The following is a 27,754-nucleotide window of genomic DNA, read 5'->3' as shown; positions in this document are numbered from 1 at the left end:
ACACCTGTAATCCCAGTACTTTGGGAGGCTGAGGAGGGCAGATCACTTGAGGTCAGGAATTTGAGACCAGCCTTGCCAATATATATGAAACCCCGTCTCTACTAAAAACATACAAAAATTAGCTGGGCCTGGTGGTGCACACCTGTAGTTCCAGCTACTTGGGCAGCTGAGGCAGGAGGATGGCTTGAACCCGGGAGGCGGAGGTTGCAGTGAGCCGAGATGGCGCCACTGGACTCCAGCCTGCGCGATGCCGCCAGACTCCGTCTCAAAAAAAAAAAAAAAAAAAAAAAAAAAAAAAAAAAAAAAAAAAATCTGGGCCGGGCGCGGTGGCTCACGCCTGTAATCCCAGCACTTTGGGAGGCCGAGGCAGGTGGATCACGAGGTCAAGAGATCGAGACCATCCTGGTCAACATGGTTAAACCCCATCTCTACTAAAAATACAAAAATTAGCTGGGCATGGTGGTGCGTGCCTGTAATCCCAGCTACTCAGGAGGCTGAGGCAGGAGAATTGCCTGAACCCAGGAGGCGGAGGTTGCGGTGAGCCGAGATCGCACCATTGCACTCCAGCCAGGGTAACAAGAGCAAAACTCCGTCTCAAAAAAAAAAAAAAAAAAGAAAAAGAAAAAATCTCATTTATTCCCCTCAAAACCTAAAACTCTGTGAGATGGTGTGGGGTTTAGTGCGGACTCTTTGGTGACAAGTGACAGAGACTCAAACTAGCTTAAACAATAGATTCTTTATTGGCCATGTGTTTGTTAGCCCTTTAATAAACTGAAGCCTTGGGGCCCGCCCCTCTCTCTTCCTTCTGCCTGTGAATTGGCCATGAGCTCTAGGGCTCCCCCGCGTGGTGAGGAACATGGCTGAGCGCATCCCCGCACCGTGATCGAGTCCGCGGCGTTGGGCAGCGAAGCACTAGGCTCACCAGCTGAGCCAACCGGCCGCCCGACCCCGCACCGTGATCGAAGAAGGCGCCCCAGCTTCAGCCTTGGATGGGTCACAGGAAAGAGGTGCTCTGGCCACCAGGCTCAGAGATGGCTGACTGGCAGGCACAAGCTCCCACTGCCCAGGCCTCGATGCCGCCTCTGGCTCGGCCCGCGTGGTCCCGGGAGGCGCAGGTGTCTGTTCCCCTGCCAGCTGCCCATCAGCCTCAAGGAAGAGAGATGGGGCGAGGAAGGCGGCGTCAAGGAAGGCTGGAAACACAGCTGGCAGAAGCTGCCCTGGCCGAAAGGGGTGTGGGCGCCTTGGCATTGCCAGAACCGTTGCCTCCGCATTGCTGGGTCAGTGATGAAATGATGAGCAGGAAACACTGACCGCACCCCGCCCCCTCGTCAGGGGCTCCCAGCTGTGACCTGTGACCCCACGACCCCTGTCCTGGAGGTCTCCACAGGGGACGGCTCATGCCCTGGATGGACATGGGCCTCGCTCTGGTCGGGGAGCCCCCTCAGTTGCCCCGAGGCGGTCCTGGGGTCTGGGCATAGCCTGAGTCTGCTCACCCTGCTGTAGGGAAAGGGGCCGGCTGGGCTGAGGCTGAGGGTGGGGGTGGGAGGTGGCAGCTCCGGGGACGGAGGTGAGAGGTGGGGGGTGGTAGCTCAGCTGTCCCCAGCTTCCTCCTCATGGCCTTGCCTCTGCGCTCGCTCGGGGAGCGCCGTAGCAGGAGCCAGGCTTTTACCCTTCCTGAGCCTCAGCGCCCCCAGCAATAAAACAGGGTGGCGACAGTCCCCACCGCACGGGTCTGCGTGAGGAGTCCGTGGGTGGGGCATAAGACGGCTCCGAAGCGGTCGCTATCAGTTTTGCCTTTTCCCTGCCCATCTCTCTCTATTTTCCTGCTCGCGTGTCTCTGCACTGCCCCAGCGCTGGTTCGGGCCCCATCCTGCCGCTTCCCAGCTGTGTGCCCTCAGGCAGCTTCCTTAAATCTCTGAGCCCGCTCTCCTGTCCCGTGAAATGGGAATGAGCGCTTCCATCCACTCGGGGTTGCGTGGGGAATCCGCGCTGTCCTCAGTGCGCAGTGCCCACGCAGCGCGGGGCTCACAGAAGCCTCTGGGGAGGCGGTGTCCTAGCTCCTGCCCACGCCGCCCCTCCGCGCTCAGCTGGCTGCGTGGGCTGCACATGCCTGACTCCCGATCGCCACCTCGTGGCCTGATGAGTGACTGCAGGTTTGCAGTGAAATTCAAACTCGCTTCTGGTCTGTTTGGGGATTTAACGCAAATCGCCCCAGGATTTGATGTGGGGAGGGGGGTTGGGGGCGAGGAGTGAAAGTAGAGTGCTCCCCGCAGCAAGCCACCTGTGTGTTCGAAGCAGAGAGAAGATGTACGAGGGGCCGCCTGCCCCTGGGCCCTTTCCCACGAGATTCTCGGCTTTCTGTGCTGTGGCTGAGCTATTGGGATCAGTTTCCCCAGTGAAGAAACGAAAGCTCTTGCGACCATGGTGGGGGAACACCCTGGACTCTAAGAAATTAAAAATGTACATTTTCTTTATCCAGGAAGTGGGTAAAGAAGTGTTTATCTTTCCTCTTTAGGCCATGAATAGGTATGTTTGAGAATACATATACTCCTCTGATTTTATTCCCTGCTAAATCAAAGAACAGGAGGTGACGTGACGTGTCAGGTGCCTCTTGCTGCCAAGGGCTTGACTGACCCTGGCATGCCCAGTGTGGTAGTGCTGAGGCTCTCACCTCCCGCCACCTCCAGCCTTCAGACTCTGAATCCAAGCTGGGTGTGCCCTGATGCCCCAGACTCCGGCAGCTCCGGCCTCTGAGCCTGTGCTCCGGCTGTTCCCTGCCCGACTCCTCTCACCCCATGCTGACTCATCTTCGCTGTCTCATCCCGAACATCCCTCCTCGAGGAGGCTTTCTCTGATTTCCCAGGCAAAGCCATCAGCCTGCCATGATTTGAGTCCTGTATATCTTTCTCCTAACTCCTTCTTAGGCTTCACCCAGGTGGGCTGGGTCCAGGGAGGGTCTGCCAAGCCAGGGCTGAAGGGCAGAGCGAGGAGCAGCCCAGAGCCGCTCTCCATTCTCCTGTCAGGCTGCAGGGGTTCCTCTGAAGTCAAAGCCATGAACAGAGTCCCCGTGTCCATCAGTGCCTAGGGTCAGGGTCTGCCTGGCATAGAGTCAGGGGACACTCATGCCAAAGGGGGCTTCTGGGGCAGACCAGTGGCAGCTGCAGGACAGGGAGTTCTGGGAGGAATGGGGGTTGGACGGCAGTGTCCTTGTCTTCCAAATGGACATCATTTTCCCTCAGGGCTGTGAGGTGTCAGTGAGGCAGGACACAGGAGGCTCAGCCAGCATCAGGTGTGTGGGAGTGCTCCCTTCCCTGCTGATGGGGAAGTGAGGGGAACCCGGCAGCCTTCTCCCAATATCCTGCCTCTCCTCCAGCCGACCGCCCTGCTGGCCAGGCATTGACCTGCCACTGCACTGCCTGCATCCGGGGTGCCACTCACATGGCGCTAGGGATTGCATGGCCCTATGCAGTGGCCCTCCTGACTGTCCCCCTGTGCCTGTTGGCTTGTCTAATGCCCACCTGTCCAGGCTGATTGTCAATACCTCACCTTCTCCAATCTGGGGTGTGAGACTGGGACCAGCAGCAGTGAGGGGTTCCAGAGGCAGGACTGGGGGCTCTCAGAGCCCTTGAAGACTTGTTTTGTAAGGTGATCTCAGAGTCACCTTCCTTGCCTGGGACCTCTCCTTTCTCAGCTCCACAGGATCCATGGCCTAAACCGCCAACCACAAATTCCTGGGAGGAATCACTCTGGAACAAGTTACTCTCCAAGCCTCAGTTTCTGTATCTGTGCAATGGACTAGGAGCTGTTCTGAGTTGTGAGGGTCAGTGGGCCAAAGTCTGAGACCGGCAGGGCAGGAATTCCACAAATATCCATCCTGTTTTACGTTGGCCCCTGGGCTGGGTACAGTGGCTCGCACCTGTAATCCCAGAGCTTTGGGAGGCCAAAGCAGGAGGATTGTCTGAGGCTAGGAGTTCAGCATGGGCAACATAGTGAGACTTGGTGTCTACAGAAAAACTGAAAAAATTAGCTGGGCATAGTGACGAGTGCCCGTAGCTCCAGCTACTTGGGAGGCTTGGTTTGGAGGACTTCTTGAGTCCAGGAGTCTGAGGTTTAGAGTGAGCTATGACTGCACCACCGCACTCCAGCCTGGGTGACAGAGTGAGGCCGTCTTTAACAAAATTAAATATCTACTCCCAGAAAGGTGGCTCAGAGGGTGACCGCTTATCCCCCGGGACTCAGCCTACATTTTCTCTGCCAACCTATGTCTTTCCCTTCTGGGTTAGGGAAGGAAGACAGGCAGGTGAAAAGGGAGAGGCAGCTCAGCACAGCTCCTCCCCTTCACCCCCACCCCACATTTTTTAGTGACAGGATTTTAAACGGTTGCTGTCAGCAAGAGCGCTGTCAGCCCACTATAGGCAAGGGTGGAGGTTATAGGGCCCCCCACATCCAGCCCAGCCTGGGGCTTGGACAGGAAGCGCATGAGTCCTGCCTCCGTGCTGTGCAGTCTGGGCTGAGTGACTTGATTTCTCTGAGCTTCAGTGAGGCACTGTGAAGGTAGGAGTTTCCTTGTTCCCCAGGCCCTGGGCCTGACCATGGAGGACTGGATCACAGGGCCAGAGAGTCTGGCGTTGGGGGGCAGCTGAGATGGTGGCAAGGCCACACAGCCGCATCTGCGTTCGAATCCTGGTTCTGCTGTCCCTTGCTAGCTTTGCTGCATTGGGCTGGTCGCTTTCGCCTTCTGAGCCTCGATTTTCCCTTCAGAAACATGGGGACCTGCCTCTTGGGGTTGCTGGGGTGTAGATGAGGATGTGAACCGGAGGTCCCTCATGTGGCCAGACTCCAGAGGCAGCTGGAACAGCCCAGGGGCGATGAACGGCAAGCCTGGAAGAGGGTGCAGGGTGGGCCTGCCCCTAGGGGGCACTGGTACCTGTGGACAGCCAGAGGAAGGAGAGGTGGCCTTCGGTGGTCCCCGCCACAGGGGTAGGGAGAGGAGGCCGAGGAGCAATCAGAAGCCTGGGGGAAGGGAGAGAACACTGGGATATCAGTTCTGTGGACAGGAGGCTCAGGCATCCCAGATGCAGACATGCAAAGATAGGCAATGGCGCCCCGTGTTGGGTAGGCAAACGTCCCCACGAGCACACCGCCACATCGGGGACTCACCTCTCTGGGTGCAGAGACACGCAGCCACTCCAGGAGACACAGCCAGGCGCGGTGTCCTGATACTTCTGGACACCCAGCTTCATGCATGACACATCCAGGCAAACCGGCCCACGGAACTACTCCATAGACACACACGCGTGCCCACACGTGCACACACACCCTGAGATTCCTCAACACATGCGGAGGAAGCATGAGACTTCAAGGAACCCGCCTTGAAAGCCGAATTCCTTTGAGTCTCTGCTGTCACCACCACATTTGCCATCCCTGCTGCCATCTCTGGAGAACCCCAGCCACATCCCATCCCAAAGCCTCGCGATTAGTCAAGAGTTTGGCTTCAGCTTCTTCCTACTCCCATGCTGTACTCCTCTGGGAGCTCATCCATCCCGGGCCTCAGTGGCCAGCCACCTGGTTGCTGAAGAGCCGAGTGTTCAGCGTCCGGTTGCTTTGAGGCCCAGCCCTGGCCCAGGACGTCTTCACTTGGATGCGCATGAGATCCCCAGCTCACATGGCCAGAGCACACATCTCCCCACTTCCTGTGCTTCCTGTGCCCCCATCTCGGTGATCCAGAGACCTAGATGCCACCTGGACAGCCCCCCACCAATATCTCCGGGATGTGCCCCCTCCTTTCTCCCCACCATTGCCATGCTAGTCAAAACCATCATTACCGCTCACCTGCTGACCTAATTTACCTCCCTCCTTCCCCGATCTAATTGGATCTATTCTCTCCTCGGCAGCCAGGCCCTGACTGGTCCGGCCCTGCCCTCAGACTTTGCTGTTCTTTCCGTTTAGGCGATTCACAAGATTTTGCCTGCCTCTGAGGTTTTGGACAAGCCTGGAATGCTCCCAGACACCCCTCCCCACTCCTAGTCTCCCCAGTGTCAGGTAACTGCAGATCTCAGCTTAGTATGTGGCTTCTTCCAGGAAGCCTTCCATGATGCTCCACCCTCTAGACAAAGTTGGGTACCCAGGTAACGGGGCTTCTTTGTACATCAACTGAGCTCATATCACACTGTTGATCTCCTTGAAGCAGGGATGACCAGTCCCCAGTTCTCAGCCTGGTGGCTGGCACTTAAGGGCCCTTTGCAAATGCTGGTTGATTGAATGAATAAAAGTGTTGGAGGCTGGGATAGAGGGAAATGGAGAGCAGGTGAACGCATTTCTTTTAAGGTTGGAGATGGCTCGGGGTTGGGATGAGATTAGGGTGGAAGAGATGAGAATCACGGGAGGGTTCGGCAGGAACAGGGACCTCAAGCCCTCCTGCCTCCTGACCTGCTGTCCCTGGTGGCCATCAACAAATCTGCTAATGTCACATGTGGGAGCGGCCCAGGCCCAGGAAGCCCCTTCCTCCATCCAGGCCCGGCCCGCGAAGAACAAGCACCACAGGCGTGTACAGGTCGGTTTATTTACAAATATACTGATGTCTCGTCTTTTTTTGTTGTTTCCATTTTCTGCTGTTGTAGGAAGAGGTGGAGGTGAGAGTGGAGGGCAGGGCGGGCGGTGGTGTGGTAAACGCTAATAAATAATTTAACAATGACAAGTTATTAAATAAAATGTGTCTGGGGATGGCGGGTGGGCTGTGAGAGTCTGTCTGTACAAGGAAAACAGGCATGGCCGGTGGCCCGTCCTCACACCTGGCTGGACTGGGCTCCCATGGGACCCCCGGGGGGGGTGGGGGACACCAGCAAAGAGGCTCATTGGCGCCTTCCAAGGGCCAACTGTTGGAGGGGTCGTCTTTCCTGCTCCCCTGGGCCCCCAGGCCCCGTGTGCCTGCGAGTGTGGGTCCGGGAGCCTCCACGTGCGTCCCGGTGTGAATGTGTGTGTGTGAGTGCGTGCGTGCGAGCGTGGGGCCCTTTCCCCACAGGGCATACTTAGCCCCAGAGCTGCAGGCTCTCCCTCACCCTAGGTGGTGCCCACAGCTCAAGGATGGAGCCGGGCAGGCATCAGGCAGTCCTCTTTCCCGAGGCTCCCTGCGTGCGACATGAAAAGGGTATTCAGAGGGGGTTTGGGGGAGGCAACTTCTTGCTAGGAGGCTGCAGGGCTTCCCAGAGAAGAGGTTGTCCCCAAAGCCATGCTGGGAGCCTGGCCCGGCCTGCTCATCCACTTTCACCCACCCTCAGGAAGCTTCCTAAGATGCCCAGCGGTGTGCACCAACCCTCTCTCCGGGCTCTTTCCAGGCTACGCTGGCACCTTGGTCTGCCCCTTGTGAGGAGTGTCTCTGTGTAGCCTCCCTGTGCTTCCCGGGATAGCAGCGTGGCTGGGAGGCTTCATGGAGCAGGCGGATGAGGCTCTGGCTGGGGCCATGAGCCGGGCTTCGTGTCCCTCCTCTGCTCTGTGATACCTGGGGCGAGCCTTTCCTCTTTCTAAGCCTCAACCTCCCCAGCAGGGAGGTGGAACTTGGCTTTTCATCAAGACCCCTCCTGCCCCCCTGTCATTCTGTTTTGCTCTGGAGACCACACCGTTATCTTCCTCTTCCCACCCCAGCCCCCTTAGTGATGAAGATCCCATGTCATGGCAGGGGTGAGGTGTGATCCTGGCTACTCCCCGCCCAGCTCCCAGCAAAGGCTGCCCCTCCTCCCGTGAGGTGAGAGGCCTGCCGGCTCCGTAGACCTCTGCTGGCTGGCCCTGAACACATCGCCTCCCTGCTTCGAGCCTCCGGCTCATCTGAGAAATGGGTCCCCGTCATGTCTAGACTCTCCGGCTGGGCTTTCCTTCTAGGAGAGAAGCCCTCGAGGACAGGCCCTGCATTCTTGTTCATATGTGTGCCACGCCCAGTCCAGGGCTGGGTGGAGTGGGTGCTGGTGTCTAAGAGCCTGTGAGCAGCAAGGCACAGCGTAGAGCAAAGGGTTCCTAGCCACGGCTGACAGGGCACCTCCGGCAGGAGGGATTCTCTGAGGTCCCTCCTGGCTTTAACAAGCGTGCTGTCCCTAGACCAGCTCCCAGCATGGGGCCCTGGCTAGATTCAGGGCCTTGTGAGGGCCCAGAATGGGAAGAGGTGGCCCCAGGGGCTGACAAGTTTACTAAGAACAAGTTGTGACCCCCTGACCTAAAGGTCATTCACAAACCACAGGGGACAATGGGGCTGGCACGATGTCCCTGTTCTCAGCTCAGCTGTCACTAACCCGGACCTCGGACAGGTCTCTTCCCCTCTCTTGCCTCAGGGTTTCCAGCTATAAAATAAGGGGTGGGGGGTGAGATGACCGTTTCTGATGTCGTTTCCAACGTATCGGGTCTGGGAGAGAAGGGCCAGGTCTCTTGGGAGGTCAGGTGTCTGCCCCTGAATCTGCCCAAAGTGTCCCTGGCATGATTCCGATGGTGCATGTGCAAAAGGAGAAGGAGGGGTGTGTCTCCAGAAGCCAGTACAGCTGCTGCCCAAGGGACCCATGGTGGCAGAGTCCCTGGTGGGCTGAGTGGCAGAAGGACCAGGACATCAACTGAAGTCCTTGGAGAAGCTCTGTTTGGAAGAGCTTCAGTGGGGCCAGCTGGCTGCTGGGACCCGATGGTTGACACGGGGCTGCATGTCAGGCGAGGAGGGTGGCCTAGGACGCACTGGGGGGAGTGAGTTCCTCAGCAAACAGGAGGAAAACCACAGGACAGGCTGAACTCGGAGAAGCCCAGAGATCCAGGCAGAGGCCTAGAGGTGGAAAGGGACACTCGTCATCCGTACTTGCTCAAAGGTTGGACCAGGCAGACCTTGGGGTGGTGGCTTAGGGCTTGACTTGAGAGTTAAAGGCAGGGTTGTGAGCACCTGAGCAAGGACACAGTGACCAGCAGGGGCCGGGGCGGGTTCACCGGTCAGGCCCCAGGGCTCAGCCTCCTTGCTCTGATGGGGTTAGAGTTGAGCAGACCGGGGCTGGGCCGGATCGAGTGTACCTGGCTTCCAGCAGGGCACCCGACAGGATCTGTAATCTCCCTGGGGGAAGGGAGCAGGAAATGCAATTGGAATGTGTCCCCCAAGGAGGATGGATTAATGGGCCAATGTCAAACACGGAGAGGCCACCCTGGTCCACACACCTCGGGTGAGACACCCAGGGCCAGCTTCTCACTGGGCAGGTGTGCTGGGAGAGAGCAAAGCAGTGGTCACAGAATCAGGATGCAGAGAAATTCCACAGGCGGGAAGGAATCGAGTAGGTGGGAATGGAACAGGAAAGAGGGCATGGTCCCTCACTCGGTCTACGCAGTAAGTGCCCCCATCATCCTGCATATACACAGGGAAGGGATGTGGCTTAGCTGTCACCTGTGTGTGGGGTCTGGGATTTAGTTACAGCAGGGCAGGGTGACTTCCCAAGGTCATGTGGCCAAATCACTCATTGGTTTTCAGGCCACATTAACAGAGGCAGGGGGCCACAGCCGGAGAGGGATGTACCTGCTCTCTTCTGGCCAGCTGACAGCAACGGGAAGGTGAAGTGATACCTGCCCCACAGGGACAGCTGGAGGCCCGCTAGGGGGACAGTGTTGAGAGGAAGAGCTGGAGAAGCCTGGCTCTGGGAAGCAGGAAGGCACAGCTGCCTTGGCTCACAGATGTAGTGAGCCCCTTGTCGCTGGAGGTATGTGAGGGGAGGCAGATGGGGTGCCCAGCAGGTGCTTTTGAGGTCCCTGATGACATGGAGTTTCTGCCGTCTGGCCTGATGCTACCTGGTTCTAGGGGCTCCATTTGCCTCCAGAGTTGGTGGGGCCTGGGGCTGCCCTCCCTGCTCAGGAAGCCCCCATCTGGGCCCAGGCTGGGATACAGCTGGGTCCACATGCTTCAAGCTCACCTCCCTCTCCAATCGCTCTAAGAAGCGGGGGTTCCTTGTCCCTATCTGGCCTCCTTTCCTCTTTCTGACAGGCCAGGGCAGACCCACTGAGCACCGCGTCCCTTTCGGGGTCCCCACAAAGCTGTGTGCATGTTTGCGTGGGTCTGCCTGCGAGTGTGCATGCGTCGGCACGTGTCTCTCTGTCCCTTCCCGCCTGGCCAGGCTCAGGCCACGAGCCCCCCTCCTGACCGTGCCTCCCCCTCAGGCCTTCCCCACTGCTGCTCCAGCCTGTTCCAGGCAGTGCGCCTGCCTCCAGAGGCCATCCCTTCCCTGCTGGGGCACAGGTACACACACTTCTCAGGTCACCGCCTCATGACACCATCGTCTTGGGGGCTTGCATGGAGGGCCATGGACAGAGAGAGGACATTTAAAAAAATAGAGAGAATTTAAGCTTCCCAAAAAAGAGATGGGGAGGAGGCGATGGAGGCCAAGGTGGGGCTGGGAGGCAGGTGGCCTTCCGAGAGCTCTGGGTCCCTGGGAATGACAAGGTCTCTGTGGGCAGGACACAGCCCCTGCCCAGGCTGTGCCCATCTACCGGTCTGGCTGTACCCCATGGGCACAGTGGCCAGGCCCGGCCGGCCGAGGGGAGGGCACCGTATGGCTGTCTGTAGTCTGTGCAGAGAGCAGGGCGGGATGGCCAGGCTGGCCGAGGAGGCTGGCGGTCCCCCCCAGGCCCCTGCCCAAGCGTCCGTGCGCCCGGCTGGCTCTCAGGAGGCGAAGTAGGAACTCTGCATGGAGTAGAGCCGGTCGATGGGGTTCCCCACACGGGCCTGCAGGGAGCCGACGTCTGAGGAGCCGAGGAAGCAGTCACTGAGGCTGGTTAAGGAGGTATCGCTGTCGATGTCGTGGAAGATGGAGTCATTCCCTGGGGGGGCAGAAGAGGTGTCAGGACCGGCGTGCAGGCTGGGACTCCTGGGGGCCCTGTTAGTCCTGTAGGCTGTGTGACTGGAGGCCAGGGAGTGGCGGGATGGCCTGCTGGCCAGTGCCACCCAAGAGGGCCGAGGCCCTTCCTGTCAGCAGGAGGCAGGAGGGCTGTGCTGGCCACGCTGCCTGAGCCCGGAGGTGGCAGGTGGCTGTCATGGCCCCAGGCCTGCCTGGCCTGGCAGGGGGCAGGGGTTGTGCTGGGGTGGGGGGCAGGGGTAGGGCGGCTTACCATAGGGGTTCATGTGGTCACCTGGCATTTGGGGCGGCGTAAGGCCCTGCTGGAAGGGGTCGCTGCTGCCGTAGGGGCTCTGCTCCATGGCCACGATCTGCTGCTGTGGCGGGGCCAGCGGCGTGTAGGAGGCCATCATGCCCTCCATGCGGCTGGACAGGACCTCTGGGGACACAGTGAGCCTTCACCCACTGGCCCGGCCCACGCCCTCCCGGCTGCACCCATGGCCCGGCTTCCCCAGCATCCTCCCTTTCTGGCCTCTCTGGGACTCCCAGGCACCCCTCTCTAGCTGAAGCTGCCCAGACACTGACTCCCCTACCCCTTCCCCAGGTGCACGCTCCAGCTCCTCCTGCAGAGTCCTCCCTCCCTGTCTTCTTTCCTCCCATTACTCCACCTACCCAGGGGATCCAGGGAGCAGGAGGAGGCACACCCCACACAGGCAATAGCAACTCTGCCCTGCATCTGGGAGTGCCAAGGTCCCAGACCCAGGCCAAAGAGGCCCCGGGAAGGCTTCCTGGAGCAAAGGGCCTCCATCCTGGTGTGACTTAAAGAACTAGCAGGGGTTCGACAGGCCGGGGCAGGGGAGGCAAGCCAGGCTGAGGGGCAGCAAAGGCCCAGAGGAGACAGACCGGCGGTGGGTAAGGGTGCAGCATGCGGGCTGAGAGCCAGGGAGAGAGGTCGGTGTTCGGGGAGACCAGCTGACAGGGACCACAGGTCACAGGGAGCCCTGGTGGGAGCCCCCGAGGCTGCTGGGAGCCACAGGAGGGTCTTGGCAGGTGAGGGCTAGAAAGGCTGGAGGGAGAGACCAGGGCCGGGGCCAGTCGGGGAGGAAGCCAGAGGAAGGGCGGGGTCTCTGTCAAGGTTGCTGTGGGAGAGAGCTCCTGGGAGGGTGGGAGAGACACAGACTTCGCTCCCCAACTTTGCACCTCAGTGGATCACAGCGTGGGACAAGAAGGGTCAGAGGTGACTCCTGGTTCCTGGCACAGACAGAGTGGACGGTGGTGGCATTTGCAGAGTCAGGGTGGGGAGGAGGAGGGCATGCCATGTGCGTGTGGGCAGGAGGGACGGTGTGGCACGGGCTGGGATGAGCGGGGGGACTGTGGGACCTTCTCGGAGAGGCTGTCTCCAGGAAGTAGCTTGGAACACAGGGGTGAGACACAGCCCAGGACCTGGCTGGGAGACCAGAGGCCGTGAGTACAGCTTTGGAAAGGGCAGAGGGGGAGCGAGGAAGAAGCGGGCTCTGAGGCTGTGTCCTTAGAAGCTGAGTCCAGCCTAGGATACTGGCATGGCCCCCGGTGCCCTGGCGCCTGGCCAGAAGCCTCCCTCTCACGGGGAGCAGGCAGCTCTGTCCCACTGCTTCTGCAGTCCCAGGGAGCTCCCTGCTCCTCCCTTCATGGCCCTGAAGGCTCAAAGTCTCATGGAGGCCAGTAACCAGCCTGGCTGGAGATTCTGATGCGGAAACAGCAGTTCTGGTGAAGCCCAGTGATGAGGGGCCCGACTCAGTCCCTGAAACCAGTCCCTCACGCCTCAGCAGGACCCTCGCGCCCGGACAAGCTTTGCCTGCAGAATTCCAGCAATGGGGTAGTGTCCTCCTGTTAAAGGCACAGGCTCGGAGCACCAGGCTTGGGGCCGAGGTCCAGCTTTGCACCTGACTGGCTGAGGGATCACAGGCAGTCCCTCGACTTCCTCATCTGTGAAATGGGACATGGCAATACCCTCCCTGGCAGTGATCTGTGATGACGGCGTAAGATGGCGCGTGCTGAAGGCTGAGCTCCGCGTCTAGCTGCCACTCTGTCTCTCCTCCCCGGGCCCCTTAGTTCCCAGGGCTTCTCTATTTCTCTATGTCTCCGTGGTTTTAAGACAGAAGCTCTCTGGGCTCCGATGGCCTTGGTGGAAGGCTTTTCGGAAGTTTTGTTAAAGGAAACATCCTGGATCCCTTGGTCCCTAGCCTGGGACAGGCGCAGCCCCAGCCCCAGCTCACCCTGGCCCAGCCGCTGCGAGTTCTGCTGCTCCTGCTGCTGCTGGTGCCGCCGAGCCAGCTTCTTCATCTGCAGGGAGAGCTGGTTCAGGCCAGTGCCGCCCCTCCCCCAGGCATGGCCAGCCCCACCCCCTCTGGACCCCTGTCTTCTGGCTGCCCCCTCTACTCCCACCCTACCTGGGGCCTGCAGGGATGGGGGTGGCCTCTTACCTTTGCTCTTTGGTTCTGAAACCAGACCTGGACCACACGCACACTGAGGCCCGTCTCAGCTGCCAGTGTCTCTCGGACCTGGCCCAGAGAGAGGGGGACAGGTCAGGCCCTCCAGGGGCAGCAGCCGGGAGACGGTGGGTTTAAGGGGAGGATGGGATGTCAGGGAGAGATGGAGGGATGTCCCTATCCCCAGCAGGAGCAGGGGCTGGTATCCAGACAGGCAGCCCTCAGCCCCGCCCCCCAGCCGCCCCTCACCTTTCGGCAGGGTTTGGATGAGACCTCGAAGGAGGCCTTGAAGGCTCTTCGCTGCTGCGTGGTGAGGATGGTCCGGGGTCGCTTGGGCCTCCTTGGGTCCTTCCCGTCATCCCCGCTGCCCTTGCTCTGGCTGCCCTGCCCCTTGGCCGGCTTCATGTCCCCATCTTCGTCCTCACTCTTCACTGTGGGGGACACAACCCGGCCTGTCAGGAGGGGCCAGGGACAGCCCAGGCCTCGGCCTTGTCCCCTTCGGCAACCTGCTGCCCGACAGGAGACTGTGGCATTCTGCTGACACCTGCCGTGGCTCCCTAGTTCCCGCAGGATAAGGCTACTTCGCTCCCTGGCCCTCAGGCCCTGCCTCACCTGGCCCCTCGTCTCCTGCCCGCTGTACCCTGCAAGTCCCTTCCCCGGCACATACTCCTCACTTCCTCATCCTGGGCCGCAGCCACACCTGCACAGGAACTCACACAGCTGCGCCTTGGACAAGCACAGCACAGGCGTGCACACACACTCAGGTAGCGAGGCCCACGCGGGGAACAGGAACACAGGCATACGCACATGGTCGTGCACATGGCTCTGTGTGTGGACATCCGCAGAAGTGTGCGAGCAAAGACACGCACCGCAGATATTCACGCGAGAGTGCTCGTGAGCGTTGCATACGCATACTCCTAAGACGCACACACTTGGTACAAGCGGCTCACAGGTGTATTCACACACACGGGCCCATGCTCACGGGCAGTAACGGACAGGCATGCATGCATGTGAACAGACATACAGCGTGTGCATTGACCCAGCACTACAGCCACACCCACCACACACACACAGAACTTCCACGCCCCAGGTTTGGGTCTCAGAAATGCCAGCCCCAGATGGATGGCCAAACCATCCACTGGGCCGTTTCTCCCCAGCCACCGCTGGGCCTCCTGCTGCCCCCTGGGCTGGTCCCCCTTCTTCCATCCTGTCCTCCTCGGAGTGTGGGGGGTGATCTCCTCCCACTGAGACCCGCGCTGCTGGGCCTGGCATGAGGGGATCACTGGCGCCTGGCCAGCCTCTGCTCTTCCTCAGGAGTCTGGACAACCATGGGGCTGGCTGCAGCGGTGCCCTGCCCAGGGAGGGGTAGGGACAGACGGTGGTGAGCTCGCTGCTGGCCATGGCAAGCCCTTCCCATACGGCCGATCCTGTTGCCGCAGGGCTGCAGGTTACCACCGGGCCTGGTGGACCGGGACACCTCTCCACTCCGCCTGCTCTAGTCCTTCCCCACTGTTCCCATGAACAAGGGCTGAAGCCACTTCCTGGGCTTTCCCTCCTTAAGGCTCATTCCTGGCTGGGCTTGCCCTGTCCACCAGGAGGGTTCCAAACTGGCCTCATCCTTTTGGGAGCTAGAGCAGGGTAGGCAAGGTCCTTCGCCCTGGGAAATGGGGTCTTTCCCTCAAGCACGAAGGGCCCAGCCTCTACCCCTCAGCTGGGAAACAGGATGGCTCAGGGCTGTTTGCTTCCCCGGATGAAGGTTTCAGGGGGCTGAGGAGCGGAGAGCACACCAGGTCCGTGCCTCTCAGGTGTCCCCAGCCTGTGGACTGGGTGCTGGTGAGCACCCCTGTGGAGCTGTGCTGTGTGTAGTGGGGCATCAAGGAAGAGAGCGCAAGGGGGACGGGCCAGAGAACAAGAGCTGTGTGTGTACACACATGCGCGATCCACAGTACATGTGAGCATGTGTACAAACGTGCACGTGCAGCCATGTGGAGTGGTGTTTAGTGCACACGTGTGCTGTGTTATGTGCATGTGTGTACGCTTAAGTGTGGTTTTTGCATTCCCAGGTATGTGAACATATACCTCCACATTTATGTACATGTATATCTCCTCAGGGTAGGGATACTCCTGTGTGCATTTTATGTGCTTGTATGTACATGTGATCACACACGTGTTTATACGTATGGATGGGTAGCTCTCAGGTAGTAAGCAGAGCGCATTTTGTGAGCCTGGGGAGACCCACGTTCGTGTCATGTGCATGCAGGTGGACACGTCAGTGTGTGTGTGCATCGGGATGTGAACGCGCCATCTGTGTTCAGCTCAGGTCCTGGAAGCAGGAGGTGGCTCCTCCAGCCAGGACTCCCCCCCAGGACACCGCAGCAAGCCCCATCCCTGAGGCCTGCCCCCAGCTCAGGCCAGGCCTCACCAGAGTCAGACTCGTCGGGGCTCACGGAGCTGAGCAGATCCTTCTCCTTCTCGTAGTCACCCTTGCACAGCAGCTGGCCCTCCTTGAGCACGAACTCGTCGCCCTTGCGTAGCTGCCGCTCACACACGCAGCAGCAGAAGCAGCCCAGGTGGTACACGCACTCCAGCGCCCGCATCACGAACTCGGTGGGGGCGATCTTCTCCATGCAGCCGCTGCACTTGGCCGCGAAGAGCCTGCAGATGCACAATGCGAGTGCGTGGGCTGCGCTCAGAAGTCCCTTCCAGAAGCCATTCCTGCCGAGGGCCTCTCCCTCTTGCCACCCTGACCCTCAGGCTCAGGTGGGAGGGAGAGGCCCCCCTTGGGCACTGGGCAAGACAGTAGGAGAGCCCTGCAGCCTTATTCTGCCTACAGGCCCCCAGTGGCCCTGGGATGGGTGCTGGCAAACTGCCTGGAGTCACCTGTCCCAGGTGAGGCAGCTCAGGGCCCTTCCAGCTGAGAGACACGGTGGCCACTAGAGGGCAGTGTGCAGGGTCCACCCAAACTTTCCCCCGGGGCCTGGTCAGCCCCCGTCTGGAGAGGTCTGCCTCTCCTCTGATTCTCCCAACACATCCAAGCAACTCCCAGCCCCGCCTAACCCACTGCCCAGCCTGGGCTCCTCCTCTCCTGCCCAAGCAGCTGTCTGGTCCCTCCCCTGGGCTCCCGGCCCCTTCAGTCCTTTAAACCCCAGCGCACACAGGAGCCATCATACACACAGGAGCCAGGGGGACCTTTCTAAAATACAAATCGGATCAAGCTGCCTCCCTGCTCCAGACTCTTCCATGGCTTCCGTGGGCCTTAGGAGAACATCTGAGCTCCTGAGGCTGGCGCTCAAGGCCCTTCATGATCCTGCCTCTCCCCTCTTTACCCTCTGCTTCCCCAGGCTACAGCCCCAAAGAACAGCCTGAAGTTTCCCCAAAGCACCTCCGTCCTTTGGCTTGGCTAACGTCTTCCTATCCCTCTGCCTCAGCTTACACATCTTCATCCTGAACAGATATTTACTGAGCACGTACAGAGTGCCAGCCCTGCTTTAAGCATCTTATGTGCAGAGATGCATTTAATCCTTGCAACAACCCTACAAGAAGAGAATGAACATTAACCCCATTTTAGAGATGAGGAAATTGAGGTGCTAAGAGGCAGAATCACTTGCTCTGGGTTGCATGGGTAGCAAATGCTGGAGCCAACTCCCAGGCTGAGCCTAATCCAGTTCCCGCGTGACAAAGTGGTTCCATCTCCCATCATCTCCGCAGACAAATGAGGGCGGGGGTCTCCGGGCCCTGGCCAGCACAAGCAGGAGGGGCTAGGCAGCACACCCTCCTCCGCCGTGTCTGCTGACCGCTCCTCCCGACACTCCTCCACCCTGTCACGTGTCCTGCTCTGTGGGAACTCAGCTCAACAACACTTTGATGGAAAAATTTATGAAGAATCAAATTATTGCTGCTGGGAGGGAATTAAAACCATTTTTCATTCCCGGCATCCCCGGGCCACGTCTGCGGGCGCCACCTTGGGAGTTGCTGTGCACATCCCATCCCTCTTTATGGCCCGCCATCACGGGCACAGATTACAGCTGCAATTCTCTACTAATCGGTTCTGGAACAGAAATGGCCATAAATGGGAGGCAACTGCCTGCCTCCCTTCTCGGGGCTGCCGTCAGAACCACCCATGGCGAGCTGGTGGGGTGAAGTGGGCAGGGCCGCTTTGAGCTCTGCCTGCTGCCCGAGCACTGGCCAGGGCACTCAGCTGAGGGCACACCCATCGACCCCTGCCACCTGCCTCTATTCTACCCAACAGGCTCCTACTCATCCTGCGATGCCCAACTCCAATGCCCCCTCCTCTGGGAAGCCTTCTCTGTTGCCCCAGTCTGGGGGAGGTGGCCTCCTCTATGCTCCCCTGAGCTTCCCCCAGCCTCAGTTTACTCCTGTAAAATGGAGATGTCAAGCCCTTCCTGAAGGCTGGTGTCAGGATTCAAGGATGCTGAGCATGTAACTCGGTGTGTGGGTATCACAGTGGAGTGACATGCATGTCGCTGTCGGTGCCCTACTCTGCCAACTCTGCCCAGGTTCCACGAGAGAGGACCTAGCCCCATTAGACCCTCAAGGGGGCCTCAGTAAATGTTCGCGGAGCAGATGACTAAAGGCCTGGGGTGAGCCTAGGCTGAGGCCAGGCTCTGCTGCGGACACGCTAGACCCCACCAGCCCGGGGGGCATGGCTCTGCAAGGGGAACGTGGGCTGGATTTTGGCTCTAATTTGGCCCTCTGGCTGAATCACCTTGTTCAGGGCACAATCTACCGAACTGTCAGTGACCGCTTTAGGCAGAGGCCCTGGGAATCTGGCTTTCTGTCCAGCTCTCCTGAGGGGCTGAGGAATGAGCCTGGGTTTGTAGAACCTATCGCTCTGACGTGGAGCACACTCCTCTCCCAACCTCCAGCGCCCCTCTGTCCCCTCCCCACGCTCTACCTCAGACTAGTGGCCCCACTAAGTCTGCAGCCTGACATCTGTGGCCTCCCAGTGGACAGACACTGGCCACGTCATTGCTAGCATGGCAGGGCCAGGGTCTCAGGGTCCCAGGTCAGGGTCGGCACACCTCGGGTGGCTCCCAGAGAGAAGCCCTTCTTAGGCCGGGGAGGGGGCAGCAGGGCGGGTGACCTGCATTTGCAGTCAAAGCCATGGTGCTGGCTGTGTGCAGAATAGCCGCGCTAATGCCTTGGCAGCAGGGGGTCGATTGCTACTTTCTCCAAACTCATCAACACAATCTATTATTAATACTTCTCCAAAGGCTCGGTGCCGCCATTATGGAGGCAGCGCCAGCCACTCAGGGCATCATCTGTTATCTAGATTGCAAAAACTCGGGAAATAAAACAAACTGCACGCACTTTATAAACAGAATGCGCCATCCGTTTGGTCTCCAAGCATCTCTCCACCCAATAAAACATCGGGGGGGATGCATGAAATACTCACTCCCAATTACCGGCTGCCTTTGTCTACTGTGCTGGGGTGAGAGCGACTAACGGCTTGTGTGGGAGGGGTTGGGGATACCAGCGGGCTCCCCCCTTCTCTGTGAGCCTCCATTCCCCCTCTCTTCGTGCCTCCTACCACGGAGGACTGGGGAGCCAGTCCCAAAAGCAGGCCCAGCCACAGACAGGTGGCACTGGAATCACATGGACTTGAGTGCCATGCCTTGTCCCACCAATTGCTAGCTGGTAACTGGGAAAGTAATTTTGTCTTCCTGAGCCTAAGCTCATGTATCTGTACAACGGGCTGAACGACACTGCCTGCATCTCAGCATGAAGATGTAGTGAGCTGTCAGTGTAAAGCAACGGGTGTGGCAGGCACAACCTCCATAACTTCCTTGCTGTGTGGCTTTAGGCAAGGCATTTGACCTCTCTGAGCCTCAAATTCTTCATCTATAAAATGGGAATGATCAGGCCAGGTGCGGTGGCTTATGTCTGTAATCCCAGCACTTTGGGAGGCCGAGGCAGGCAGATCACTTGAGGTCAGGAGTTCAAGATCAGCCCAACCAATATGGTGAAACCCTGTCTCTACTAAAAATCCAAAAAATTAGCCGGGTGTGGTGGCACACACCTGTAGTCCTAGTTACTCGGGAGGCTGAGGCAAGAGAATCTCTTGAACCTGGGAGGCGGAGGTTGTGGTAAGCCGAGACTTTGTCACTGCACTCCAGCCTGGGTGACAGAGTGAGACTCCATCTCAAAAAAATAAAAAATAAAAAGAATGGGAATGATCATCCCCGACCACAGGGTGGTTGGCAGGGGCTGGATTCCTTTAAAGCCCTTGGCACCACGCTGGCATGATGGATGTCCACCACAGAAGTCTGCCCTTCTCTGCCTTTCTTTGGTTCAGTGTGTACTCACCCTTGCTAGGGTCTCCACGATTCCTGGGGGCAGCCTGCAGCCTCCCACCCTAACATTGACTGGGGTTACAGGGCCCGCTGTGCCTCCTTCTCACCACCCCCCTGGGCTCTGGCCAGCCCTTCCAGCTTGTCTGGTCTCATCTGGACAGAGCACTCCTGGCTCCATTATCAGTCTCAGAACATTACTGAGCATTAATAATGCTCAGTTATCAGCTACCTTCGTCACCTCATTCAATCCTCATAAAATCCTGAAAGGAAGACGCTGTTTCCATTATTCCCATTTTACAGATGAGCACAGTAAGGCGCACAGGCCAGGTCACTCTTTCAAGGTCGCACTGCAGCATCACCAGATCCTCCCTGCTCTGTACATCTCAGCATGCCTTTGCCCATAAGCCACCCTTGCCCTGGGCCCCGGGTACCATGCCCGTGTCTGTCTGTTCCTAAGACTTGGGGGCTGATTCACCCCAAGTTCTTATTACTCAGCGTAAGCCCGGCCCCCAGAAGGTGGGGCTGGATATTTGCATCTCCCCCGCCGGCAAACACTTCCCTTCCACTGTGGGATCATCTGAGATTATGGAGTAAGAAATTCCATTTTTAGGGATGTCCTTCCTATGAAGAGTCCCAGGGTGTGAGAAGATATCTCCATATCCTCTGAGTTTTTATGGGTTTATTTGTTTAACGCTCAATTTATTAAACTCATAAGGCTAATAAACAAAACTCCTGAAAACCAATTTTTTCAGGAGCATTTGAACATGGATTACAACTCTGATTAATTTCTTAAGAGACACACAGAGTATGGCTGATTCACTGACAACTGCAGAGACACACAGAGTATGGCTGATTCTTTTACCTCCAATAACACTGGCTTCCTAACGTCCTGGGAGCACTCCAGCTTCTCCAAGCCGGTCTTCGTGCACAGGTCTTAGGGTTCAGACAGCAGACGCCAGGCTTGGAATCCCAGCTCTATCACTTCCTAGCCCTGGAATCTTGCACAAGTCCCTTCTCTTGAGCCTGTGTGCCCATCTGTCCAATGGGGATGATGACAGAGACTGCCTTACAGGGCTGGGCCCATGAGGTGGACTCCATAAACAGCGATTGTGATCACTGTTACCCACTCTCCAGGACTTCCCGACTTCCGCTTTCCATCCCTGCTGAGTCAAGATCTCCTACCCTCCTCTCCTCAGTGCCATTTCCGCACCCACCCCGTTACTGCCCTTTACAGTTGATGTGGCTCTTCCTTGGGTTCTTGGAACAATTCACACTCCACAGTCCATGAGTGTCTCCCTACTCTCAGTGGGCCTCTTCCACCCGTCAACGCATCCCTATCCAGCCCCTCCCCACAGCCTTTGTCCAGGACACAGCCACCTCCCACTTCACAGAGAAAGCAGAAGGTTAGGGGAGAGAAATCCAAAGTTTGGTCTCGCCTCCTCATCAAGTTAAATCAGATTACAAACCCCCTTCACTTTCAAATGTCCAAGAGCACCCAAAAATGTCAGGATGAGCCCAGAGACTTCACTGTGGCACTCAAGGCCCCGCCCACCCCATGACACCCGGCTTTTGCTGCCAGGCTTCTCACTACTCCCTGAACATAGCAAGTCCCTTCTTGCTCCCTTGGTGCTTAAAATTCCATCTGCTTCCAAGGCCTGGCTTCTCTACCCTCTTCCTTAGCATCTTGCTGAACTCCTTTCTATCCTTTAAGGCCCAATTCAAGTGTCACCTCCTCTGTGAAGCCTTCCCTGATGCCCAGAATCCCAGCCACTCTCTAGTTATTTGTGTGTCTGCGGCTCCTACTGACCTAGGGTCTAATTTACCCCCTAGGCTCTGGCATGGAGGAGGTGATGAGTGAGTGTTTGTCAAATGAAGGCACAACCTTGCGTGAAATGAAATGGGTAGCCAGGTAGCACAAGAAAACACCAGGTATTCTACTCCTAGTGGTCTGAGACTGCCACCAGGTAACAAGGTAAGTGAACTTGCCCTCCCACCCCCTCAGCCCCTTCACAATGACACGACTTGGAGTCCAGTTTGTTAACTTTGTACCCGTGGAGCTCCATGCATGTCTCCTGCGGGGCTGGGAGTCTTCCATCCCAAAAGCACCCTCATCCCCTGTACCCAGGGAAAGACCCTGGGGGTACCATGTTTGCACTAATGACTCTTGTGACCTGAAGTGATTGGACCATGCCTGGACATCTGACGCAAGGTGGGGGCCAATGGGACCCTGTGTCCCGTGTCCCTTCCTTCTGCTCACTCAAGAGCTCTGTCAGCCCCCACTCCATTTTCAGGGGTGGCTCCCACATCTCCATTGCCAGCTGCACAGCCTCCAGCGAGTCACCCCCTTTCTCCAAGCCTCAGATTCCTGTTCCATAAAATGGGGGTTTGACCTTTCCCTCCCTGGGTAATTGAGAATCTGGCGATTTTAACCCATGTGGGAAGGCTTGGTCCAGGAGGGATCTCAATAGGCGTGTGCTCCCTCCTCCTCCCCAGTCTAAGTCACTGGAACTTCCTCTTTGCTGCGTCCCATTTTTGTCTGAAGCGCCCTAATTGCACTGCTGGGTCTGTGCTCTCCCTGTCTGTCCCTTTGTAGATATAGGCTGCACTGGGGACCAGGAAGATTCTGGGCTGGTTTCCTTTAGGGCCTCTCCATGCCCAAGCCCCACAGCCCCTGCCGCAACGACTGCTGGAAACACCTTCCTCCCTCCATGGGGATCCCGAGGTTTGGCCCCTGTAATTGCAGCCCTTCTGTCCCCACTGGCTACACCCTCTCACATTTACCCAGCAAACACCCATGCAGGCTGAGTCTGGGCTGGGATCATGGAAGATGCTAGGGGCAGGAGGGACAGAATCTCATCCCATAGGACGCATGCTTGGGGGGGTACTGGGGGCACGCTGGGCAAGCTGAGAGGCACAGAAAGCAGCAAGAGTCCATCTGGGGACTTTCTGGAAAAGGTGACATGACACATACTTAAGAACCTGGTTCTGGAGGCAGAGGAGTGAGTTTGAATCCCAGCTCTGCCACTTCCTAGCTGCCTGGCCTGGGGCCAGCCACCTCCACTCTCTGAACTGGTTTTTCCATTTGAAAGCTTGCGATCCCAGTGCCCACCTTACAGGTAATGGTCAAAATGTACTGACCTCCCTGTGGCACACCTCCTCCCTAGGCTGGTCGGAGGTGCCCAGGATGGCAGCCGTAGAGCCTTTCTTTCCGACAGTAAGAGCTCAGTGTGGTGGCTTATGTTATGACTGTGGGCGGCTGTGATGATGCCCGTTGAAGGATGAACTGTAGTTCACGGGAGCTAGGGGACAGGACTCTAGACACTCTCGGGGGTCGGGGGCCGGGGGCCGCGGCAGCTGCTGCTGCTAGAGTCAGCCTGTCACTTGGAGAGAGAGCCGCCTCCCGGCCTCCTCCCTGCCGGCCTCGCTGACATCTCCCCCACGTGCCTGCCGCGTCCTTATCATTCCGGGCGTAGCTGTTTTTTATTTTGAGACAAAAAAGGGCCTGTTGATGGGGATCCAACTCAAACCAGCTGCAAACATCTGCTTTGATGCGGCGGCTGCGGGCCGGGCGGGCGGCGGCTGGAGCCGCGGGCGGGGGCCCCGGTGCGCGCGTCAATCACGCGGCTGGAATGCGCGGCGAGGCGGGTGTTCCGCGGGCCTCGCGGGGCCTCTCCCGGCCTCCCGGCCTCCTGGCCTCCCCAGGCCTCGTCGCCGCGCCGGGGCCGGGCCTGCCGCGAGGGCTGCCCCGGCGCTTCCTGCGGCCCGGACGCAGACGCAGCTGTGCGAGGCCGCCGGGCCCTCGGCCTTTGATCCGCGCCAGGGGCGCTGCTGGGAGCCCCCAGCCGGGGCTGGAGGTCACGGGCCGGGGACAGGGAGGGACGGGCACAGCCGGGAGCCCGGGGAGCCATCCTGGGCCAGCCTGGCCAGGGAGGCCCACATGCATATTCGGCGATTCCACAAATATTTCTTTTTTTCTTTCCTTTTTTTTTTTTTGAGACGGAATCTTGCTCTGTCGCCTAGTCTGGAGTGACACCATCTCGGCTCACTGCAACCTCCACCTCCTGGGTTCAAGTGATTCTCCTGCCTCAGCCTCCCGAGTAGCTGGGACTTACAGGCATGTGCTACTATGCCCGGCTAATTTTTCGTATTTTTAGTAGACAGGCTTTCACTGTGTTAGCCAGGATGGTCACCTTCTCTTGACCTCGTGATCCGCCTGCCTCGGCCTCCCAAAGTGCTGGATTACAGGCATGAGCCACCGTGCCCAGCTCTACAAATATTTCTTTAGTGCCTCCTTTGTGCCGTGCCCGGCGCTGTCTGGAGGTGGGGCTAAAGCAGTGAGCAGAGGCACAGCCCTTACCAACGCCCCCACCCCCAGCTCCTTCTCATCAGTGGAGGACATTCTCATGGGCGGAAGGACAGTAACACTGATCTATTTTAACACATAGATAAATCTATTTCATACAGAGTATGACGAATGGTGACTACAAGGCAAAGAAGACTGAGACAGGGAAGAGAGACGGGGCTGCAGCTTTAGAAGGAACAGTCAGAGGCTGACGGAGGCACACATTCCAGCATTCACTTGGGGATGGTATCTACAATATTGGGGGAAGGAGTTCCCTGCAGAGGGAGCAGCCAGTGCACAGGCCTCAAGGAGGCCAAGCTCTGTGGCTGACTCCTGGAATCCCAGCACTTTGGGATGCCGGGGCGTGTAGATTGCTTGAGCCCAGAAGTTTGAGACCAGCCTGGGCAACATGCCGAAGCCCATCTCTGAAGAAAAAAAAAAAAAAAAAAAAAGGCCCTGGAGACAGAGTATCTGGGGTGTGGCTGGGGCAGATGCACTCAGGGGACAAGGTACAGGCAGAGATGGGGGGCAGAGGGGACAGATCACATGAGACAGGGAACCTGGGAAGGTTTTGCGTGGGGGCGCTGTGATCCGATTGGCATTTAATTTTTAATTTTTATTTATTTATGGAGACCGAGGGTCGCTCTGTCACACCAGCTGGAGTGTGGTGGTGCGATCTTGGCTCAGTGCAACCTCTACCTCCTGGGTATGGGCGATTCTTCTGCCTCAGCCTCCCAAGTAGCTGGGACTACAGGCACACGCCACCATGCCTGGCTGATTTTTGTATTTTTAGTAGAGATGGGGTTTCACCATGTTGGCTAGGCTGGTCACAATCTCCTGACCTCAGATGATCCACCTACCTTAGCCTCCCAAAGTGCTGGGATTATAGGCATGAGGCACTGCACTCAGCCCTCATTGGCATTTTAACCAGGTTCCTTAAGCAGCTGTAGGGGGGCACTAGGTTAGAGGGAGGAGCAGGGAGTGGCTTTATTTAAGTTAGCACGATGAGGCTGTAAGCTCAGAGCCAGGAGGGCAGGGGAAGGCTTGAGAAGGCAGACAGGGACCCGAGAGGATGTGTGAGAAAGGATGGCATTGGGGATGAGTCCAAGATCTCCTGGCCTGAGCATCCGGAATAACAGAGTTGCCATTAGAGGACCTGGCATCTGTGGCGAGGTGCGGGGAAGAACGGGGAGCGCAGGCCTGGATGTGTTAGGTCTGAGCTGCCTTCTAGGCAGCCATGTGGATAGGCCCAGGGACAACTGCTTGTGCGAGGCTGGAGTTCAGGGATAGGCCCAGGCTGGAGATGCTGTGTGGGGGCTGCTAGGATGGAGACACACCCAGAGATACACATCACACAGACGCACTCACACAGACACACTACTACAGGGTGAGCAGCTGTGCCCATGTGGCTTGGCAGCCGACAGGTGGTTTCCCACCTTTGGGGCTCTGACTTCCAATGGGTGGTGGGAATATGGAGGCTTCTGTGGGGCCAGACCTTCCCTGGTGACAAGCAGCAGCCCTCCTGCCATCGGCAAGACGGGTCAGGTGCAGGTAGGAGGTGGATCATCACATCCCTCTGACAATCCTCCCCTGCATCCTCTCTGGCTGAACTTGGGACTTGAGTCCAGGATAGAAGAGCTGCAGAAAATCCTGGGCCTCCAGGCGTCAGAAAGGCTTCGAGCTATGTGCCAGGGACCACGTAAAGGGCTTTATCTGTATTATTTCATGAACCTTAGGGTTCACCCTCTTCCCCCTTCTTTCTGGCCCTTCACTAGTGAATTCAATACATTTGACGATTTTGTGATTCCCCCACTCACCTAACATTTACCCAACACCTTCTATGAGTCAGGCCCTCTCCTGGTCCGCAGTAGGAACCTTCTCCTTCCACCCACTCATCAAACCGTTTGAGCTGGTCCCAGGTACCTTCCCCTATTCTCACTGAGGTCACCAGCTCCTGGCTGCCAAACCCAACAGTCCTGATTATCATTATTATAGTTTACTAAGATGTATGGACTATTTTCCATCTAGCAGGCTCTGTGCTTCATTTGCCCATGGGCTCCTCTTCCAACAGACCCCCGAGGGGTCGGCACCATCACTCTTTGCTAGAGAGGAAAGTGGTGCTTGGAGAGGGCACACGGCTGCTGGGGTTTGAGCCTGGCACACTGTGTCCCTGAGCTCCTGCTCACCCTCCCAGCCTCTGTGCTTGGCTTCTCAGACCTCCCTGTTCTTGAAGCCCTTTCCTGCTTTAACCTCATCTGCCCTGGCCTCCTCCCAAAACAACTCTCCACTTGCTTCATGAGCATGGAGCTGCTGGGCTTCTGGCCTGGGCTGGGGGCACTGGGGTTGTGGGAGGATGATGGCCCCCACAGTCCAGAGGGCTGACCACACACGTGGAAGGTGAGAAACCCTAGGCCCTGGGAGGCAGAGGCCTTTGGATTTCACTCCAGGCTCCTGCATGGTCAGAATAGGCCAGGTCCAGAGCCAGGTGTCCAGGAAGGGCTGGGGGCTCCACGCAGTCTGAAGCCAAGCAAACTCAGCCAGGTGGAGGGCAGAGTGGTAGGGCAGGAAGGACTTTCTGAACACTTCCAAGAGTTCAGAAGATTCCAATAGGGGAAGTGTTGGGGCTGGGATGGGAATGTGTGTGTCTGAGGCCAGAGTCAGGCTCTCTGTAGAGGTGGAAAAGCAGAGAGCCCATTCTGGGTGGTAGAAGTTGAAAAACAGCAAAGGTGTGAAGAAAATGGAAGCCATTTTCAGGGTTAGGAAGATAGTGGGTCAGGCTGGAGATAGTGGGTCAGGTTAGAATATGGGTGACAAAGAAAGGTCAGGCTGGAAGCCTGGTCATATCTCTTTTGTTCTCATCAAATCATACATTGATCTACTCATCGATCCATGCATCCATCCACCTACCCAGGTATCCACCTGTCCCCCATCCACCCACCCCTTCAACCATCTATCCACTCATATGAATATCCACGTGTGCACATATCCATCCTTCCACTTATCCATCCGTCCACCCATCTATCTCCCCATCCCCTACCCATCCACCCTTTCAACCAGCTACCCATACAAACATCCATGCCTCCACCCATCCAACAAACACTTAGCTACTTGCTCTGTGCCAAACCCCATGTAGTGACTCAGTTCCTCCCGAAAGGGCAGAAACTTTCACTATACGACTTGTTTATTCTGTAAGCACTTGCAAGCACCCACTATGACCAAGCTCTGTGCTAGACAATGGGAAATCAGCAGGGTCACAGCCTCCAGGGAGCTCCTGGCAGAATGAGGAAGCAGGTATTCCATGGAGTGGAGTCTCAGATCTCCAGGGCACCACTAGAGCGTCCAAGTGGTTGACCCAGCTGATATTTTGACCCCACCATTCTGATTCCAAGGATTTTGGACTGCTGTACATAGACCATAGCATTTTATGTTTTGTTTTTTTGGAGATGGAGTCTTGCTCTTTCACCCAGGCTGGAGTGCCGTGGCATGATCTCTGCTCACTGAAAACTCGGCCTTCTTGTTTCAAGCAATTCTCCTGCCTCAGCCTCCCAGGTAGCTGGGATTACAGGTGCCCACCATCATGCCTGGGTAATTTTTGTGTTTTTTCCTAGAGACGGGGTTTCACCATGTTGGCCATGCTAGTCTTGAACTTCTGACCTCATGAACTGCCCACCTTGGCCTCTCAAAGTGCTGGGATTACAGGCATGAGCCACTGCGCCTGGCTGACCATAGCATTTTAATTAAGGTTATAACAACACTGATAAACTTTCATTGAGCAAGTCTTTTCTGGAACAAACTCCA

General features: G+C 57.6%; 1 protein-coding gene across 1 annotated transcript in view; it reads right to left on the bottom strand.

Annotated features, from left to right (window-relative positions):
* Nucleotides 1–6,553: 6,553 nt before the first annotated feature.
* Nucleotides 6,554–27,754, bottom strand: part of LMX1B (LIM homeobox transcription factor 1 beta) — an 85,706-nt gene continuing 64,505 nt past the window's right edge. Inside the window, exons 3-8 of the mRNA XM_003940619.4 lie at nucleotides 15,723–15,955; nucleotides 13,550–13,731; nucleotides 13,295–13,372; nucleotides 13,088–13,154; nucleotides 11,128–11,271; nucleotides 6,554–10,818 (exon numbers count right to left, since the gene is read on the bottom strand). Coding sequence (XP_003940668.4) covers nucleotides 10,661–10,818; nucleotides 11,128–11,271; nucleotides 13,088–13,154; nucleotides 13,295–13,372; nucleotides 13,550–13,731; nucleotides 15,723–15,955 — 862 coding nt within the window. The 3' untranslated portion in view covers nucleotides 6,554–10,660. The remainder of the gene's footprint in view (nucleotides 10,819–11,127; nucleotides 11,272–13,087; nucleotides 13,155–13,294; nucleotides 13,373–13,549; nucleotides 13,732–15,722; nucleotides 15,956–27,754) is intronic.

The sequence above is a fragment of the Saimiri boliviensis genome, chromosome 2, assembly GCF_048565385.1.
Source record: "Saimiri boliviensis isolate mSaiBol1 chromosome 2, mSaiBol1.pri, whole genome shotgun sequence".
Taxonomy (NCBI): domain Eukaryota; kingdom Metazoa; phylum Chordata; class Mammalia; order Primates; family Cebidae; genus Saimiri; species Saimiri boliviensis.
The sequence above is the reverse complement of the archived record's forward strand: the minus strand, read 5'-3'. Positions and strand labels throughout refer to the sequence as shown.